The sequence below is a fragment of the Mesoplodon mirus genome, assembly GCF_964341445.2.
Source record: "Mesoplodon mirus genome assembly, chromosome: 1".
In the NCBI taxonomy this organism is placed as follows: domain Eukaryota; kingdom Metazoa; phylum Chordata; class Mammalia; order Artiodactyla; family Ziphiidae; genus Mesoplodon; species Mesoplodon mirus.
This window is the reverse complement of record NC_138976.1, coordinates 3,930,259-3,950,749: the sequence shown is the minus strand read 5'-3', so window position 1 is coordinate 3,950,749 and position 20,491 is coordinate 3,930,259. Positions and strand designations below refer to the sequence as shown.

At 48.1% G+C, this 20,491-nt stretch overlaps 1 protein-coding gene across 4 annotated transcripts in view; it reads right to left on the bottom strand.

Moving 5' to 3' along the window:
• The window catches only part of AK8 (adenylate kinase 8), a 130,554-nt gene that overhangs the window by 73,097 nt on the left and 36,966 nt on the right, over positions 1–20,491 (bottom strand). For 3 of the 4 annotated variants that reach the window (XM_082621062.1, XM_082621065.1, XM_082621064.1), the window contains 4 exons: positions 11,853–11,934; positions 11,253–11,324; positions 10,556–10,756; positions 6,761–6,892 (listed from right to left, as the gene is read on the bottom strand). In XM_082621062.1, the coding sequence (XP_082477188.1) occupies positions 6,761–6,892; positions 10,556–10,756; positions 11,253–11,324; positions 11,853–11,934 (487 nt within the window). The remainder of the gene's footprint in view (positions 1–6,760; positions 6,893–10,555; positions 10,757–11,252; positions 11,325–11,852; positions 11,935–20,491) is intronic. The other variant, XM_082621063.1, reaches the window with a different exon arrangement.

Genomic DNA, 20,491 nt, shown 5'->3' with positions numbered 1-20,491 from the left:
GACACACAGGTGCCTTCCTGTCACAAGCACCACTGTGTCTCTAGACCCCAGCCGGGGCCAACACACAGGGCGTGTCAGTGAACTAGTGTGGAAGGAATTAACACAGCTGCCCTCTCCTTGGCTATGAAAACCTTAACAGCCAAAGCCAGAAGGGTCCAGCCATGTTTTCATGAGTTGGTAATTGCACAGTCTTACTTTTCTTTAACTTTAACTTTTAACTTTAAAGCTAAGGCCTTTACTTCCTGACTTAAAGAAACCAAAACCAATCCTAAAATTAACTGCATAAAGTGAATGTTTAAGACAATGACCACCACCAAAGACGTATTCTTCCGTAATGACATGTTAATTCACTGTGTGACGGCAGTGATCGTATCCAGAGCGGCTGGCAGCTTCGCTCACTAAGGGAAATGTAAGGATTAATAAAGGCTGTCAGCTACTGAGACCTTTAGCTACACCAAGCACCATGCTAGGCATGCTTTGTATTATCCAGTCCTCACAACAAACTGTTGCTTTTTAGATAAGGAAACTGAGAACTGAAGAGGCTGTGTATACTGTCCGAGGTCACGGAGCCAGTAAGTGGTGGAGCTGGGATTCACACCCAGGTCCGTGTGACATCAAACCTAGGCTTAGCTTCCAGTTCAGGACAGGAGGGAGGTGCAGGTATCGTATTCACCTTCTGTCATAAAAAGCCATAAAACTTAGCAAAATATAAGAGGCAGCTCTTTTCAGGCACTGGACAAGACAGGCACGGGCTGTGATCCTTGAGAGAAGGGATACACACCAAGTGAGACCCTCACTCGTCCTGGATTTCGACCTATGGGCACTTTCCAAACCATGGCTCAGGAGAAGTGGGACCCAAACACAGCAGCAGGAAACAAGGATTGGAGTTTGGGGCCCTGCGGCAGCTGGACCATGTTGGACAGAATAATGGAGGGGGGAGGGGGTCAGGAGGGGTTCGGGAATCTGCATGAGGGTTTACTTGAGTCACTAGTCAATGCAAAACTGCACGTGTGCAGGGGAGGCTCCACAGGGCCTGGGAGACCAAAGCTACGGGGAAGCTGGGAACTGAGTGGCATCTGACAGCCAGAGTGAGAGATCTCGCTCAACACCCCAGACACGCAGCTGAGACTCCAGGAAGGCCATGCTTCAGGTGTAGGGATACATGAGCCCTAGGGGAATCCTACCCTAATCCCATAGTAACAAAGACTAAAAATAAGCCTCAGTGGGGTCAAGTTGGTCCTCCAGTTATTTAACTGCCTGTTAGAACTCCATTCTTTTTCATGCAATATTCTCAAAGCAGGATCACACAATCCAGACTCTCAAGACTGTGAGAACCATAATGTCCAACATATAATAAAAAACTACTTGAGAGGCAAACAAACAAAAACACCACCAGGAAAATGCGACCCCTGCAAGGAGAGAAAACAGGCCATAGAATCAGATCAAGAGATCACACAGATATCAGAATTCGGACATAAGAACTATAAAATGTCTATTATGAAAATGTTTAAACTTTAAAAGATAATTAAAATGAATGAAAAGATGGGGAATCTCAGCAGAGAAATGGAAACTATAAAAAAGAACCAGATGGAATTTCCAGAACTGGAAAATACAATATCTTAAATGCAAAACATCACTGGATGGGCTGCCATCAGTGAATCTGAAGACATGAAGACAAGCACTAGAAAGTATTCAAACTGAAGCAAAGAGAAGGTGGGGAGGGGACCGGAAAAAAAGAAAAGGAATAAAACCTCAGGGGGTTGGAGGATAATAGCAAACAGCTTAACATACATGTAACTGGAGTTCCAGAAAGGGGTGGGGAGGGAGGGGGAGGGAGAGAGAGAGAGAGAGAGAGAGAGAGAGAGAGAATATCTGAGAAAATTATGGAAAGAGAATTTCAAAATTTGATAAAAATATCAACCCACAGATCCAAGATTCTGATACCCAAGCAAAATAAAGTAAACCACACTTTGGTACATCATCGTTAAATTTCTGAAAACTAAACAGAAAATATTAGAAGCAGCTATGGCGGGGAGTAAGATGCTTTATATATAGGAGAACAAAGATAAAAATAATCTCTGAGTTCTCATCAGAAGCAATGCAACGGAATGCATCAATGCAACAACAAAATGACATCTTGAAAGTGTTAAGGTGGGGGGGACCCTGTCAACATAGATTTCTATAAGCAGCAAAAACATCCTTCAATAACGAAGGTGAAATAAAGACATTTTCAGACAGATGAAAGCTGAATTTCACCAGCAGACTTGCACTACAAGAAACGTTAAAGGAAGTTCTTTAGGTTAAAAGAAAATGATATCAGATGGATCTTGGATCTAAACAAAGGAGTGAAAAGTGTTGATACTGAGTATATATAAAAGCTCTTTCCCCCCACATCTTGACTTAAAAAAATGACTGTTTAAAGCAAAAATATTTACAATACACTGTAGGGTTTATAACATATGTAGAAATGAAATGTATGACTACAATTACACAAAGAACTAGAGCAAGGTGAAGGGAAATACACTGCTGTCAGGTTCTTGTGTTATACATGAAGAGGTATAATATTAATTCAAGATAGACTGTGATAAGTAATGGATAATAGTTAAGCCCTAGAGCAACCACAAAGAAAATAAAGCAAAAAGATATAGCCAAAAAAGGCAACAGAGGAAATAAAATGGATTACTGAAAAAGTAGTTGATCAATCCAAAAGTTGGCAGGAAAGGAGGAACAAAGAACAGATAACACAAGTAGAAGACAAAAAACCCAGAATGGTAGACTTGAAACCAACCATAAAAAAAAATATTTTAAATGGAAATGGACTAAACAATTAAAAGGCAGAAAACGTCAGGCTGAATTTTTTTTAAACCAATTATATGTTGTATTCAAGACACATATTTAGAATATAGACACATAGTTAAACAAAAAAGAATAGAGCATATACTTATCAGACAAAGTAGACTTTGAGAATTTACTGGAGAGATAGAGGAGCATTTCCTAATGATAAAAGGATGATTTAATCAGGAAGAGATAACGATCCTTAGTGTATACCCACTTAACATAGCTTCAAATCACACGAAGCAAAGACTGGCAGAGACATAGAGAAATCCACAGTTAAGAGTTGGAGATTTTAACACACCTCTCAGTTACTGAAATAACAAGTAGAGAGAAATCATTAAGAACGCAGAAGAAATGAACAACACTATCTTATACCTCATTGACATTCTTAGAGCACAATATTCAACAAAACCAGAATACATATTCCTTTCAAGTGCACATGGAATTCACCAATAGAGAGCATAGGCTGGTCCATAAAAAGTATCAATACATTTCAAAGGATTGAAATCGTATAGGGTATGTTCTTTTTTTTTTTTTTTTTTTTTTTGCGGTACGCGGGCCTCTCACTGCTGTGGCCTCTCCTGTTGCGGAGCACAGGCTCCAGACACGCAGGCATCAGCAGGCGGACTCCCAACCACTGCGCCACCAGGGAAGCCTGGGTATGTTCTTTGACCAAAATAGAATTAAAGAAACCAAGAAAAAAAACATCTGGAAAATTCCCAAATATTTGGGAAGTAAGCAATACACTTCTAAATAATACATGGGTCAAAAAAGAAACCACAAAGGAGATTAGAAAATATTCTGACCTGAATGATAAAACACAACACATTAAAATGTTGTGAGATGCAGCTAAAGAAGTGTTTGGAGAAAAGTGGGTAACATTAATGTTTGTATTAGGGAAGAATGGTTTAGAACTCCCGTCTATAGCCACCGCATTCTGCAAGACTCTATGAAGACAGTACCGTTAACAGCCTGCTCTTCCCAGAGGTTCCAAGTACTAAGGCTTTAGACACACATGACCTGGGACAGTGTTGGGAGGAGCCCCGTCCCACTTCATTCCTCCCCGCAGCAGGGCCCACCTCCATCCTGAAGCGCCTCTCTTATTCTTTCTACATGTTCCCTGTCTGTGTACCAAATAACATGCACTGCATATAGCAAGCACTCAGTGAGTAAAATTAATAGTATTTTAATAAAATGCTTCATGGTTGTTTCTCGTTAGAAAATTCATGCTCGGTGCAGGGGAAAAAAAAAGTCAGAATTGTGTAACACATGATTCTACAGAGATAACCAGGTTGGTATATTTATGTTCCTTCAGCTGTTTTCTTGAACATAGACTAACACACTTTTCTGAACAAAAATGAGACCATTCGGGCTTCCCTGGTGGCTCAGTGCCAATGCAGGGGACACGGGTTTGATCCCTGGTCCAGGAAGATCCCACATGCCGCGCAGCAACTAAGCCCGTGCGCCACAACTACTGAGCCTGCGCTCTAGAGCCCGCGAGCCACAGCTTCTGAGCCCGCGAGCCACAACAACTGAAGCCCGCGCGCCTACAGCCCGTGCTCCGCAGCAAGAGAAGCCACCGCAATGAGAAGCCCGCTCACTGCAATGAAGAGTAGCCCCTGCTCGCCGCAACTAGAGAAAGCCTGCATGCAGCAACGAGGACCCAACACAGCCAAAAATAAGTTAAAAAAAAAAAGAGAGACCATTCCCTGAACACTGTCGAGTGACTTGCTTTCCACCCCACCCTGACGTAACAATACCTCACGGACATCGAGTCACTTTACAGGTTTCTTTTTAATAGCCGCCCAGAGCTTACTTTAACTAATCCCCTCGCAAACAGAGTTTGGGGTTGCCTTTATTTTTCATTATGCATCCTTCACATCTCTTGTTGAATACTGTGGGGAGTGTTTCAGCAGAATAAAGTCCTGGGCGTGAAATCACTGGACCAAAGGATTTGCACAGTTAGCCTGGTAATCAGTAGCAGCCTTTATCTTTCAAAAGGTTGTGCCTGTTTATATACTCGCCAATTATAGACAGGAGCCTTTCAATAAACCTTGTTGGAGTGAATGCTGGTTATTTGTTTGGAGATGTATTCCCACCACCGAGAGGTTCATAAGTGTGGAGATAAGACCCAAGGCAGGGGATGGCCAGGGGGGCCGGGCTGTAGGGGGCTGGGTGGGCAGCTCCTGGAGCTTTGGGTGCAGACAGGCCCCTGCAGAGAGACCCCAAAGGACAGCTCAGTGCTTGCCTCTGCAGACCACAGGTCCCCTAAACAGGTTTACGGAAATCTCATGATGTCTTGTATTTCTCAAGAACACCTTTGAGAAATGTCAACTTTCTGAGCTAGTCTCCAAATGTTCAGTTATTGAAAAGAGGCCCAAAATGGCTCTTCTGCTACAAAAGCAAAAACCATGGTGAGCTTTTCTATTTTCATTTTTGGAAAAATCTAGGCAGGTAATTTCATTTCTTTATGATTGGTGTGCTGAAAACAATTTAAATTTAAAAATACTTTTCTTGAATGGGAGTGTCTGCATAAACAAACTTCGGCACAGTGACAATTATGTAAATTAAGCTGTGCGCTATATTAAGGTATCACTGTTGTGTTTTTCAGACCCTCCCTCTGCCATTAAGGCTCTTCTCACTGTAACTCTTCATATGTCTTCACAGAACAATAAGTGCAGGCACTTAAATAAATGTGGGTGTGGCCACAAGCAGACTGTGCCTCATTCTTTACAAAGTCATCCCTAACCACAGCTGGAATTTTATTCTTATAATACTCTTAAGAGGTAAACTCGGAAGGAGAAGGAATTATTTGAATAATTCCATTAAAAAAAAACCTGTTGATACAAGCAAAGCATTTTTTATCATAAAGTATCCAGGTGATTTTTCCATACTAATTAAATCAGAATACTACTATTTAGTATTTTTACTAAAATACTAATACAACTATTAGTGGTTTTTTTCCATACTAGTCAGAATAATTGCTCAGTTCTCCACCTTCGATCTACGGGTATGATATTTGTCATTGATTCCTGGCTGGGAATCTCAGTGGCTTTGGAATTTTAAGCCGGAGGAGACCTAATTGAAAAGCATTTTTATTAAAAACTTGATCTTTCTGGGGTGGTATGTATATATTTGTGCATGTCAGTATACATGTATATCTGTATGGTGTATATGTATCATTTGCGGGCGTATACATGCATATTCCTATATTTGGGGGCACAGGTCTCATGTCTGCTGCCTAAATAAAGTAGAGGTTATTGAGGCTTCTGGAGCACTGAAGTGGGAGGGGGTCAGTGCCTTTAACTCCCTCCAGTGCCGTGTGTCTGCTACAGCCTCCCTTCCAGCCCTTTATCCCCTGAAACCAGGCTGGCATCCAAGACCATCCGGGACCACCCCAGGAAAGACCTGGAGGACTAATTTCAGTATTTTCTCTCTTCCTGGTAAAATATTTATTGAAACTGTGCTGAGCTAGAAGTCTTCCTCCGGTTCAGAAACTGTTTGCCTGTAAACACACTGACCTGGGTTGGGGGAACCAAACAAGACCGGAGAAAATAAATAAACAGCAGGTCTACATTATGCAAGAAATCCGGCTTCTGGGGAGACTGCGGGGCAGGACGGCGGTGCCTCTAGGGCAGAGCACAGAAAAACCGCTGCGCCAAAGGACGTAAAAAATGATGACCGGAAAACGTTCCAGCTCTGTGGGCCGCGGGCATGTTTTTACTGGTTAATGTTTTTAGGGCCATATTCTTTGGGAGGCAAAAACCTTATCCCTGCAGAGATGGATTAAATGAAAATTGCTCGCAGCAGAGAGCAAGAAAGAGAAGTGACGCCGATCTCCTCGCCGCTCCTGAAACACGGGAAGGTCTGGGAGGGCAGGAAGCAGGGGAGGCTCTAGAAGCCGGGCAGCCGCGGGGGCACTCACCGTTGACAAGGCCATATTTCTGGGCCAGGAGGGCGGCCTGCAGACTTTTCCCGCTGCCCACGGGCCCGCAAAGCAGCACCCTCGGGGTGAACGGGGCGTTAGATCGATGGATGGTTTGGACATAGGTCAGAGCTGGAACGAGAGGACGTGAGGATCATAAACCAGGGTCCGAAAGAAAGGGAACCAGCTTACGACACCTCTACCTGGGCTCTTTTAACGGCAGCAAATATTTCTCTCTTTTACAGCTCCGTGGAAACCCCCTGTGAATCTGCTGGGTAACCACAGGGTGAAGCTGCGGGGAAGGAATTACCCTTCAGGCCTGGGTGCCAAGGCGGGAGGGGACAAGGAGAGGCACAGAAGCCACCCTCCGAGCAGAGCGCTGCCCTGGGTCCCTCTGACACGGCACAGGGGCCGCGCTGCCCTCCTGGTCCGAGGACGGCTGGCTGTGTGGTTGGGGGCTGGTCCCGGGACACGGAACACACACTGAATACCGGGTTAGGGTGTTTCCAAATTGAATCCGGGCTGAGCCTCACCCTGAAGCCCCGGGACTAGGCCGACCTCCTAGAGTCAGACACAGGCTTTGATAAACATGACAGGCCACGCAGGGGCCTCGTACTCGGGGACTTCTAAGGGCCTTCGGAACTGGTGGGGAATAATTTGCAGCCACGCTCCAGTGACACCAACTTTATCGCAAGTCTCCAGAGAGGCAGTGATCAAATGGGTCCCGGAAGTGGGCAGGTGTAGCCCTGGCCCGGGGTGGGCCTGGCATCTGAGGAACAAAGAAGTAGGGAGACAGGGCTGAGGCGCATGCACTGTGGGGGGCACTGGATGCCCAAAGCTACTGCACATCAAACCAGGTCACCTCCCTCGAGAGCGGAGGGTAGAGGAGGGGGCACGAGCGGGCTGAGGAGGCCGTTGAAAGTCAGCCACTCGGCACCTGGGCGAGGGGAGCGGCCCGCCCGCTGAGGCCGAGGGCGGGCGTACCTCCTCCTCAGTCCCCCTTGCATCCCAAGGGGGTCTCCCTCCCCGGCCCCGCCTCCTGCCCGGGTCCCTGGACCATCCTGCGCAGGTGCCGGGGTGCCTGAAGTCAGCATGTTGGCCCCTCGCCCAGGATGGAATCCATCTGAAGACAGGAAGGTGTCCCCAGGCACCACCCCAAAACCCGCGACAGGTGCGCAGGGTCTTCCAACCTTGTGCTTGACGTTGGGGCACCTCCCCGGCCTCTGCCCACCAGGTGCTGTCACGCTCCCTAGCTGTGACAGCCACAAATGTCTCCAGACATTGTCACATGTCCCGGTGTGGCAAGAAGGCAAAATTGAGAACCACTGGGATATGTTCACTGGGCAAATTTTGAACTCTCAAATCTTTGTAGGATTTTTTGATTGGAAGGGTCATTAGAGATACTATGATTCCCCTCTGTTTTAGAGCTAAAGGCACAGGTAAGTTACCTGTCTTCAAGGTCAAGATGATAACCAGCATCCTCACGGCAGGGATGCATTTGCTGCTAAGCTAAACTCTACCAGCCTTATCTTATCTGATCTGTGCACAGTCCCCCGAGGGATGTGCTTTTCTTGTCCCGATTTTACAGAGAGTTGGCAGGGCTGGGGCAACCCTCCCAAGCCCACTGCCTTGGGTAACACTTTCCATCAGCGAGATGAACCGGAGGAAGAGATAAAGATAAAGACAAGGCTGTCTTTATTCTCAGACCTTCCAGGATCCAGCCCATCTGAAGAGCACAAATACTACCGGCAAAGCAGCCTGCTTACAAATGATGCTTAATTTACAGTAAATAACCAAGTTAATTAGAAGTAATGATCCCCCAGACGGTCTCAACATCTAATTATTCTTTTTAAAAATATGTGGTTGCTGGATGCACTGCAGAGATATTAAAAAAACAACACAGAGAGAATTTTGCATTCCAATTTTCAATTTATCTCTCTGCATTATTAATTAATAATAATTAATATTCAGACACTCACATTTTTATTTACAATTTCAGGCATGAATTCTTTATGAACGATCATATGAACTTTTAAATTTAATTAAGTAGTTTGGAAGTAATTAATGTGTAAATTCAGAATCATGGCATAAGATAAATGTTGTGGTTGTTTATCTTCAGAGTGCAGTGTTTGCTACTAAAGACTCTTCCGAGATGCGAAATCACTGGAAATTTATAAGGCATCCATAAGCCTGGCATTTTTTCAAAGTAGCATCACTCTCCAGACATGCCCCCTCGTATACCGACCCCCTTCGGAGAGCGAGGCTGTGCCGGCTCAGGCTCTCCCTCTCTGTAAAGCAAAGCCGCTCAGACAACAAGGCCACCAGCAGGTGGGGACCAGTGGGAGGGCCGGTCGGGGGAGCTCAGAACAACCTCCACCAAAAGTAAACTTCTCTTGAAGAGATTTGAGAGAATATACCAAAAAAGGGCATCGTAAACCGTCAAGTGTCTTAAAATCCCTGCGGAGGTATTTTCATTGTGTCAGGCACCGGCATCGCACAGAAGGGGATAACTGCGTGTGGAGACAAATGAAGCTCAGCAAGACTTTTAAAAAATGAGGGAGCTCCCTGGTGGTCCAGTGGTTAGGACTCCACGCTTTCAGTGCCAAGGGCCCGGGTTCGATCCCTGGTCGGGGAAGTAAGACCCCAGAAGCGGGCTTCCCTGGTGGTGCAGTGGTTGAGAGTCCGCCTGCCGATGCAGGGGACACGGGTTCGTGCCCTGGTCCGGGAAGATCCCACATGCCGCGGAGCGGCTGGGCCCGTGAGCCATGGCCGCTGAGCCTGCACGTCCGGAGCCTGTGCTCCGAAACGGGAGAGGCCACAACAGTGAGAGGCCCGCGTACCGAGAAAAAAAAAAAAAAAAAAAAAAAAGACCCCAGAAGCCGCACAGCGTGGCCAAAAATAAAAACAAAATGAAATAAATAAAAGAAAATAATAAATTTAAAAAACTTAAAAATGATCAATGCAGCTGCTTTGGGGGAGAACTCTTCTAACTTTCCTTGTCTTTCGGGACCACATGTTGAATCCTGATGATAGCAACGTCCGATGTTTACTGAGCCGTTCTCTGCACCAGCTCCTGGGCTCAGGGCTGCGGATACCTGCGTTGCAGGATCTCATGGAGCCCTCTCCTAAGTCCGTGAGGAAGGAAGGATTTTTGTTCCCATTTTGGGGATGACAAAACTGAGGCTCACAGGGGTTAAGAGAGTTGCCGCAGACTGCACAGCTAATGTGCGGTGGGGCTGAGGTTACCTGGCTCCAAAGTCTCGGGACTCAATGGTCACACCCTTGACCCCCAAACAGGCCTCTTTCAGCCCATTTCTGGGAAGCTGTTGTGAACATCTGTTACTGTTCCCAACGGCAGGGCCGTGCCCGGCATGCGACTGCCTATCCCTGCCCTCAATGTGGGCTCAGGACACCTGAGTTGTGTTGAGGTTTTTTGGGTTTTGTGGCGCTGGTGGGTTTGTACGTTTGTTTGAATATTTATAAATTTTCTCTTCCTCCTCCTTCCTCCTCAGGGCAAGACTTCTTGCTGCATGTCCCTCCCACCCCAGCCCTCACCTCTCCTCGCCCCACCCCGTCACTGTCAAGTCCGCTGACCATGCGGGCTGTAGAATATTAGCCCAGGGTCTCAGAGGACGACGCTCCCAGGGACCCCAGACTCGTTTCTGGGCAGGGACCTTGGGCCTCCCGTGACTTGACTCCCGGGCTCCCAGGCACACCCTGGATACTGGACACTGGCATCACTGCCAGAAGAAGTGACACCAGCATGAGAAGGGTCGAGGGTCCACCTGGGTTTACCCTGGTAGAAGACGTCCACGCACGGCTGGTCGGCAGTGATGACTTTCACGATTTTGGGGTACGAGGGGAGGATCCTGACGATGTTCCTGTGATACTCCAGCAGCCTCCGCACCGTCTCCCCTTCCGAGATGCCCGCTGGCACTATCAGTCGGTTCTGGATTTCGGACTTGGAGGGCCAGTTGAAGGTGGTGTGATAAATCTCTGCAAGAAAGAGGGACGCGTTTATAGAGTTGCCCGCCCAACCTGGGGGCAGAGCCTGCGGGTCCCAGCGGTGCTCGTCCGCCCATGCCAGCAGCACCGCACTCGGCTTTGGCTCCGGGCCTGCTCCCCCGTAGCTATTAACAACAACAAAGTGGCAATGATGCTCAGCGCGAGGGGAAGGGTGGCCGTGACTTTCCGAGTGCTTCTTCCGTGCCAGGCTCCCATCCTCAGGCTCTCATTTCACCCTCACAGTGATCAGATCACAAGGCAGGGCTCGGCGTTTTCATCCTCAAGTCCAGGTGAGAAAACTGAGTCTCAGAGACACTGGGCAACTTGTCCCATGTCACACAGCTAGAAAGGGGCAGGGGCCACAAACCCGGGTCTGTCTGCTGCCCAAGCCTGAGAGTAAGTGCTCAGTGAGGGGTGGGCAGGGCTGTTACTAGGATTCCCTGTGAGACCCCACGGGGTGGTTGGGGGAAGGTGGAGACAGCTGTACCTCCTGTCTGAGGGTCGATTCTCTTCCCCAAATTTCTCTCAATCAGGACTGTGTCTGGAGCACTCAGCACGACTGGGTAGAGGAGGAAAGAAGCAAAACCAGGCGTGGTGGGCAACCGACCTGCTGCTGTATAAAGACATTAGAGCAACCACCATCTCCCATCCCCAGCAATGCCTTAAAAGAGAGGTCAGAACACAAACACGTAATCTCAGGACAGAGGAAGCCCACGCTTGAACACTTCACCCAAGGACAGGCTTCAGTGTCATCAATAACTCCGTGACATCTTTGGGCAGGACGCTTTTGCCACATTTGGGGATTATTTCCTAAAGAGAGTTTCTCAGATGTGAGATTCCTGAAACAAGGAATCACCAGGGTCAGAGCAAAACCTCATGTTTCTCAGAACAAGCCCCGAATGCATTTAGCTCCGTGGAAAATTCGACTGTGTTGTCCTCCTTTTTCCTGCTGGGTCACAGGCCCATCAAACCCCCTTTGTGGATGGTGCCTGGGCACCGGGGAGCCGCTGACACAGAGCGGAGCGCTCTCTCGCGGGGGCTGCAGGTCTGGGGGGAGGGCTCTCCAGGCGTGGGTGGGGCTACTCACTGACATGTCTCGGGGAGACCCCGAGGGTCTGGATCATCAGAGCCTGCTCCCGAGTTTCAGGGATGCCATCCAGAATCCAGCCCTAGGCAGAGAATGTGGAAAGATGCTCACCTATGTTTCCTTTTTCAGATTTTTTTGGAACTACTATAAAAGGAACATCATACCTTTATACAAAGACTGGAACTTTTAAGGTCAGAGAAAATAAACGTTTCTGACAGCCGCCTCGCCTCACTTAACAGCTCCTCTCATCATATCACATCCCCTTCTGAATCTTACGTTTATAATGATAATCACACCGTACGTATTTTCTGTCCTGATTTTTTCCATCCCGTGTTATAACCACCACTGTATGTTTCTTGTCGGCCCCCCTCCTCGCTGGCCATGTAACATTCCACCGAGTGAGCTGTCTCCCTTGCTGAGCCCTGCCCCACGACCAAACGCTTCACCTGCTGGGCGTTCGCACCGTTACCAATAACACCGTAAGAACATCTCTGTGCTACAGCTCCTTCCAAGTTTCGGATTATTTCCTAAAGGGAGCTTCTCAGATATGAGAGAAAAGGAACCACCAAGGGCAAAACAAAAACCCACTTTTCTTAAGAACAAGTCCCGAACAGGGCATTAAGAGGCCCGAGTTCAAGTTTCTGTTCCCAAGTGAACTTGTTATGGGGCTGAAATCCCTCAGGCATCTTCTTGGATCAGCTGGGGAGCTGGTTTAGAAGATTTATTTTCATTAACCCTTTAAGTCCAATTGTGAGAGTCTTTTATGATTGTTGTACACTCTGTGGGAATACTAAAGAGCTGAAATAATCCTGCTGGTCACTGGTGACACCACCGACCCCAACTAGCCACTGTTAACACTTAGGTGTATATCCTTCCAGGCTTCACATACAGATATCTTTTCTCCTGGCCGGCGGGGTGGGGGGGGGGCGGGGGGGGTGGAGAAAAATCACACTGCACATACTATTTTGTAGTCTGTTCTGTTCATATAGTGAGAACATTTCATGCATATTTCCCATGTCACAGAATGCTCCCCTCCTGGGAGTTTTCGTAGCTGCCAGGCATTGCATGAATTGACCTGCCAAATGCTAATGGATCACATACTGCTGCTCATTTAGTTTCATTCCATTATATTAAAAAAACAAAACTATTATCTAGGGACTTCTCTGGTGGTCCAGGGGTTAAGACTCCGTTCTTCCACTGCAGGGGGCGCGGGATCCATCCCTGGTGGGAGAACTAAGAGCCTACATGCTGCACAGCCTGCGGCCGAAAAACAGACAAAAACTATCGTTTAAAAAGTGCTATATGTACATCTTGAGGTACACAGAAATATCCTCATGATAAAGTTCTAAAAGTTGATACCTTCTTTTATAACTTTTGACACATTTTGCCACATCACGCTACAAAATTGCCCACCAGTTTCTGTATCCGATGGCAGATCACCTGCTTCCCTGCATCTTTGTCAATGTCAGGCTTTATCCTGGGGGAAAATCTGTCCAGCAAAATACAGTACACGGTAGCTGCTTTAATTTACATCTCTCTGATCACTAACGAGGTTCAATATTTTTTCCATATGTGTATTGGCTATTTGAATTTTTTCTTTTCCAAAATGTCCATTCATGCTGTCTATTCACTCTGCCCTTGGGGTTTTGTCCTCATTTGTTTACAGGAGCTCTTTACATATTAAGAATATTAACGCATTTTGGCAACTGCTACCACAGACTCTGAGAAAAATGATGTTGCCAACATTTTCCACAGTTTGTCTTTTGTGTATGGTGTTGTTTCTGACACACAAGTTTTTGGCCAAATCAATCAGTGCTTTCCTCTTTGGATTCTGGTGTTGTGTGGGTGTATAAAAAAGCCCTTGTCACTGCAAAAGCTGGTAAGTGTTCACTTGCATTTAAACTGAGTTCTCTTAACGGTTTACTCTTTACACTGAAATATTTAAAAGAGCCACATTTTATTTTGAAAATGATGTGAGCCTTGATCTAATCTGTTTCTTTGTGGATCTCCAACTGTCCCACGGTCATCTATGAAATAGCCTGTCCTCTCCCCTCTGAATGTCATCTTTTTCTTAGTCACAGCTACATGCTGATATGATGTTGGCTCTGGCATCTTTCTGCCTGTAGACGCTTGTGCCATCCTCACACCATTTGAATTATCACTGTTTTGTAGTTTATTGTTCTATCTAATAGGAGATGCTCGTCCTTCTTTTTCTTTTTTTCAAAAATTTGTTCCTTCAAGTAGGCAGAAAACTATTTTGTCAAGTTCCAAAATATAAATTCTACAAGGTTGGGAATGACATTAAATGTATAGATTAATTTATGGAGAATGGACATTTTTACAATATCAAGTCAAAACATTATCTTCCTGGGAATCTCCTGGCAGTCCAGTGGTTAGGGCTTGGCACTCTCCCTGCCGGGGCCCCGGGTTTGATCCCTGGTCTCGGAACTAAGATCCCACAAGCTGTGCGGCCAAAGAAGACCACAAAAAAACCAAAAACCATGATCTTCCCACTTGCTTACGCTGTTTTCTTTTTAATGTACCTCAGCAATATTCACATTCAACAATTTCTAAAGTCCTTTCAAATCCTATGAGCCTAGAGTTATACACATATACACTAATGCCTTCAACTTGATGGTCAGATAAAGTAGATAAAGTGAGCTTTGGAAGAGTGAAATAAAGCCACAAATTGTCTCAGGTCTCCATTCTTTTTTTTTTTTTTTTTTTTTTGGCTGCAGTAGAAAAGGATAGCTTTATTACTTTGCCAGGCAAAGGGGGACACAGCGGGCTCCTGCCTCGAAAAACTACGTCCCCCTCAGGTCTCCATTCTGCGGTGAGGCGGGGTCAGACAGCCCCAAGTGGAAGCCCAGGTTTCTGATGCAGGCTCCCAGAAGGGCCCCCCCGCCCTCAGACATTATAAGAACTTGCCTGCCGTAAGGTCAGAGGATGGACTGATAGGGTGAACTCAGACCCAAGGTCACCCATAACTCATAACACCTGATGTACAGAACACCGTGTGGCTGAGGGCAAGGAATGTCTTTCTTTTTAAAAAAAAAAGGAGGGGGAGCACATTTCTTCAATATTAAAATATTTAGGTTCCAACAGCCTCAACTGACAGTTAAAAAAAAAAAACTAAACAAATTTACAGAGTAAAGAGTATTGGAAAAATCAGGCATGCTTTCATTAATTCCTTAAATTATGCAGGAGAACGCGCAGCCATGGAGCCCCTGGATTCTAGAACTAATGAAGCAAAAGTGCAAAAAAAATCTTTTAACAGCCTTTTGCTCCCTTAAGTCCTTGTTATAGGCAGCCAAGCGCTGGCTGCGGCTCTTAAAAGGAGCAGACACCTACAGACGTGCGCACCCCTCCAGGAATCAGGAAGCACAGGGTCTGAGAGGCCCCCACTTACAGTTCTGGAAACCAAACCCAAATGTTCTGAACTTTGGCTACATTCAGACCCCTTTATTTTTTCCTTATTTGGAGGGGAGGGAGTCGGAGCCCCCTGACTGCTTCTTCTAGGACAAGGGCTGGTAATTCTGTTTCAAATCCCTTTTTGAAGCTGAAAGAAGGTTGGAATCCCGCCTTCACTCGGCACTGAGAAAGACCTCCGCTTTTAATATTGCATTACTGAGCAATCATTATAATCTTGCCCATAAATTTGCAGCTGATATCAGTATGTGGTCCAAAGCTTTTAGAAGTATTCAGGGGAACAGCTCTTGCCGACTGGAGAAAGCGGGCCTTCCAATTACACAGGAAAAGTGCAGCAAAATGAGGAACATCTCCCTAATTAACTGGCCTCATTGGTGCATCATTCTGGTTCGGATGTGAAATTAAGGAAGGAGAAGGTGGGTGGGGGGCGTTTGAAGCAAATCCCAGGCCACCTGCTCTCTGGGTTACTCTTTCAGACTCAGGGAGACGGTGCCATCACCCAGGTGCAAAGAAACGAGGTCCCTGGAGGACCTCTTAGGGCAGCACCCACACCCCACTGGTGCAGCTGTGGAGACCCTTCATCCCCGCATCCGTCCGCTTGGGAAGGAGGGGCACAGTGACCACGGCCTCCGCGTCAGGGAGTGTGGGTCCTGGAGCGTCCTCAAGATGGGAGCCCCAGGCTTAGCGCCTGCAAGAGGTCTTCCTTCCCAGAGCTCTTGACTTTATAGAGGTTATACGCAACTGCCCAGTGGCAAAATGGACCACACTTTCAAGGGGGAACAGCACTGCTGGTTGAGAGCAAGCTCATGGCTGCAAATTCTGGCAAAGCAAGGAGTCACCGATCAGTCAGCAGCATCCGAGCACTGCTGGGACGGGACGCTGGTGAGGTGCATCGCGAGGGTCGTGGTTCTGACGTCCAGGAACGGCTGGATGCGGAGAGAGCAGTCAGTCCCTAATTAGAATACATCATCCATCTTCCTGACACTTCAGTGAAACGTCTGTTCCACTCTGGAGCTGCAGCTTTGTTCAGAGCAGGTTAATTGATATTCTGATGCCTTCCCTCGCCGTACCCCTGTGGCTCGGTTCTGTTTTATCACACATCAAAAAGGCCGTATGCTCAGGGCACTCCCTGCACCGGCACAGAGCTGGAGGTCTGCACAGCTGCGAGGGGTACGGTATCACAGGAGGGACAAGCACCGAGCAGATGTCACAGATGAAAAAAAGGGAAAGAAAAGCAGCCAGCCAGCCTAGGGAACGTGGCGAGGCCCAGCAGGGCGCTGCCGGATGCTGAGTGGGCGGCCCGTTCTGTGTGAACACTGGCCTCTTCTGCCCTCCTGACTGTGATTAAAGCGCAGTTAGCGACTGCACACTGCAGGACCCTTGCCCTCTGGGCCCCCTGCCTGTTTGATGCGGTGCCCTTGTCTCCGCCCCTCTCCTCCAAAGACCAGAGCGGGGTGCTGCCCTGGGTTCTCCCTAGGACGCCCTGATCCAGCTCCCGGCTCCAACTGCAGCCTCTGGAGCCTCCATCCCAGGCGTTCCCTGGAGCCGAATGCTGATTCCTCACCATCCCAAGGAGGCAGACTGAGGCTGAAGGCTTGGATTCGATCAGATTCACTCAGCTCAGAGTGTGAACCAGGAGACACATCACAAGATGCATCATGGGCTGCCACCTCCCTCGTTTTTTTCTGATGAAACGTTATACGGTTTCCCAACATATAAAAGAGGATAAAACGGGAGATTTTTATCAGCCAGAAAAGAAATGCATATTAAAAGATCAAGTTTGGGGGCTCTCTTGTGGTGCAGTGGTTGGGAGTCCGCCTGCCGATTCAGGGGACGCGGGTTTGTGCCCCGGTCCGGGAAGATCCCACATGCCGCGGAGCTACTAGGCCCGTGAGCCACAGCCGCTGAGCCTGCGTGTCCGGAGCTTGTGGTCCTCAGTGGGAGAGGCCACAGCAGTGAGAGGCCCGCATACCACAAAAAAAAAAAAAAAGGTTCAAATCCCCAAAAAAAAAAAAGACTGTAGAACTTAATATAAAGAATTCATTTCAAAAGGCAATCTCAGGACTTCCCTGGTGGTCCAGTGGTTAAGACTCTGCACTGCCGATGCAGGGGACACGGGTTCGATCCCTGGACGGGGAACTAAGATCCAACATGCTGCGCGGTACGGCCAAAAGATTTAAAAAAAAAAAAGGCAATCTCTTGGAAAGAGCGGTAACTGGCATCCCAGACGTGAACTGAGGAAAGCTTTCTAATCAACGAGGACTTGGGAAAAACACATTTCGGTAAAAGTGAGGGAGTCTAGCGAGTCGTGGGTGAGCGCACACCCACTGCAGCGTGCTCATCCGTTTCCCAGTGCCTGCCCAGGAGCCTGCCAGGGAGTTTGCTCCTCTGAAACCACTGCCAGGAGCCACCTGGGCTGCCAGCCTGGGTCCAGCAGATGGGAAACAACAATCATGCTTTTACAGTGGGGTGGGCATTTCCACAGGAAGACCTGGGGCGCATTCATTCATACCTTCACCCATCCATTCATCAATTCATTGCCGTATTTATCCACCACTGTGTGTGGTACACTGTTCTTTCATATTGAAAAGTTCAGAAGCCCTGGGTCTGGGGGCTTGTCCAATAGATAGCACCTGGGGGTGGTCAGTCACTGGTTCATGTAACTAACGAGCCCCCCCCTAAGTCTGGCTGACCCAAGTCTGTTACTTAGAACTCTTTCCTAATTGACCATTTGACTTGTGCAAGGCACTGAACTTCATCTGTAAAATGAGAGGATTGGACCAGGCAACTTCTAGCAAAGACATTTATGGTCTAACAAAGGTATTTTAAGAGTGAACAGCTATTCATAATTATGCAGGGAAAATAGGCATCAACCAGGACGAGGGACTGCCCTGCCTCTAAGGGTCTTTGCACATTAAAACATGATAATTTACTTGCAATCATGCAGCCTGATTCTCCTGTGAAATTCTGCCAGCTCCTGAAATCATGAAAAGAAGGGGGAAACCCCCGTAGGCAGTGGGGGCAGACCTTGGGGACCGCTGACAAGCTACCTGGGTCTGATCAACACCTGTAATGACTCTTCTCCCACGGAATTCCGAAGTACACACTGAAGGTCAAGTGCTGGGTCTGAGCTGGGTACACACGTCAGCCCAGAGCTCCTGGCCTCATTCTCAGAGGTTGCAGTCGCCCGAGTTCACTGACCCGATGGTTTCTCAGACCTCATTCCTCTCTCTCCATTCCAAATCCGCTGATCCTGGCACGGCTCAGAGCCAAGCAGCCAGCCTGCTGATTCACGCCTCCTCCTCAAGCTGGTGCTCTCTCCCCCGTTATCCTGGGACCGTCACACCTGTCCATCCGGGCCCTGGTGCAGGGACAGCACTGGCCATGGGCAGAGTTGTGGCTGGGTCCACAACTGGGCTCTAACCCTGGAGCCTTGTGATCGTCAGTTACCTAAGCCTTGAGTCTTAGCCTGTAAAATGGGGGCAGTCAGACCCACCTAAGAGAAAATCTCTGCAATGATTGCATAAGATTATTGATGACAAGTGTGATGACAAAGCTCCTGACCCAAAGCAGGCGCCTCACAGGCACGGGTGCCTTTCTCTCTCCTAAGAACTGTCTGCAGTGCAAGGGCATTTGCATTTCCGCAGGACTGAAAGAGGCTGAATCTCCAAGTGGCTGACTTTACAAGGCTGCCGTTTCAGGCCCCAAAAGGTGGGCGGTAGTCTGGGGGACGCTCTGGGCCTCACCTTCACCAGGAACAGCTGTCCCTCCATCCCCTCCCTCGGTGGGCGCTGGCCACCACTGGTCACTTTCCCCCTGTCTGGCTGCCCCCAGCGTATCTGGGTTATTTCCTTCAGAAACACGTCCCATCTCTCCCAGTCAAAACAGCCTTCTCCTGTGGGCTCAGTACCCTGGGGACATTCACTCTCAACCCATCTGGAGGCCTGGACCACTTTCCACATCTTCCTAAGCTCATCTCAACTCAGGTCTGTGGTCTCCTGCTGCCAGAGACTAGACACCACAGTGCTGCTCCAGGAAAAACCCAACCTGGCCAGCTGTGGAAAGCGCAAGGTGAGAGGATCGATTACGTGTTCAGAGAATGAGAACTCATCAGTCTAAAGACCAGTGAATTCCACACAGTCTCAACAAATAAAAGGCACGCCAAAAAATATATATACATTTGCTCTGGTATTCTAACCAATACCCTCATTTAGAATTAATATTATAGGTAGTATGTTTATAATTAAAATTGGGGGTAGTTAATATGTTACAGATTATAGCTAAAAATCATCCACTTTAGTTTCCACAGTTCTTCCAAATCACACTGACTGACGGTATTAAGCTACAAGGGGTCCCCCCAGACCCCCACATACCAACTGTTTAACAATCTCCTTATCTGCAAAGTAGGGATAATGCTGACGGGCCCACACTTCCTGCTGTTCAAGGTTAGGGGCAGTGATGAGTGTACAGGGCCAGCTCGAGGTCTGGCCAATTGCAGGTGCTGGAGAACAGCAGCTGCAACCTCTGGCACACGCCATGTTTTCACAGTTGACAGCTAGCTGCAAAACTAAGCCACACCAAGAGCCTGGGAATGGGGGATTGAGGATGTCCCTCTTTTCCGTCCTCCTGGTGGGCGTTTCCAGCTCTCGGGAGGCAGGTCTCTGATCCGGCCCCTGGATCCGACCTCAACCTGCCAAGGGTGATGTGGTCGGTGGTTCTGAGTCCAATGCGGTCTCCAACATCACTGGGCCTCTCCAACGCCCTCTGCTGCTCCGAAGCCCACTTACGGTGGCTCGAACATCGGGCTCTATCCTGCATTCCAGCCATCTCTTTTCCCTCCCCGACGGCAGTGAGAAGGATCCTAAGGGCATCCCAGGCATCTGCTGCCCAAAAACCCCCCGGGGTGCCTGCTGCTTAGCCAGCAGATAGGTGGGCCACACACGCCCTGAACAAGCCCGAGACCACACCGCAGGGTCCAGAAACACCCACAAACGAGGGACCCACAAGGGGTGGTGCTCAGGGCGTCCAGCCCGGCCCGCAGAGCCCTGCCTTGCCGTGACGCATGCCATTCAGTTTTCCGAGTGGAGTTCAGACCTCCCCTCCAGAGGCCCAGCCATCCTGACTGCATTTGTGTTAGAGGAACACACAGCCCCGGGCCTCGGCAGAGCTGTTGATCAATAAACCCGCACTCCTCAGAGGACGCGAGTGAC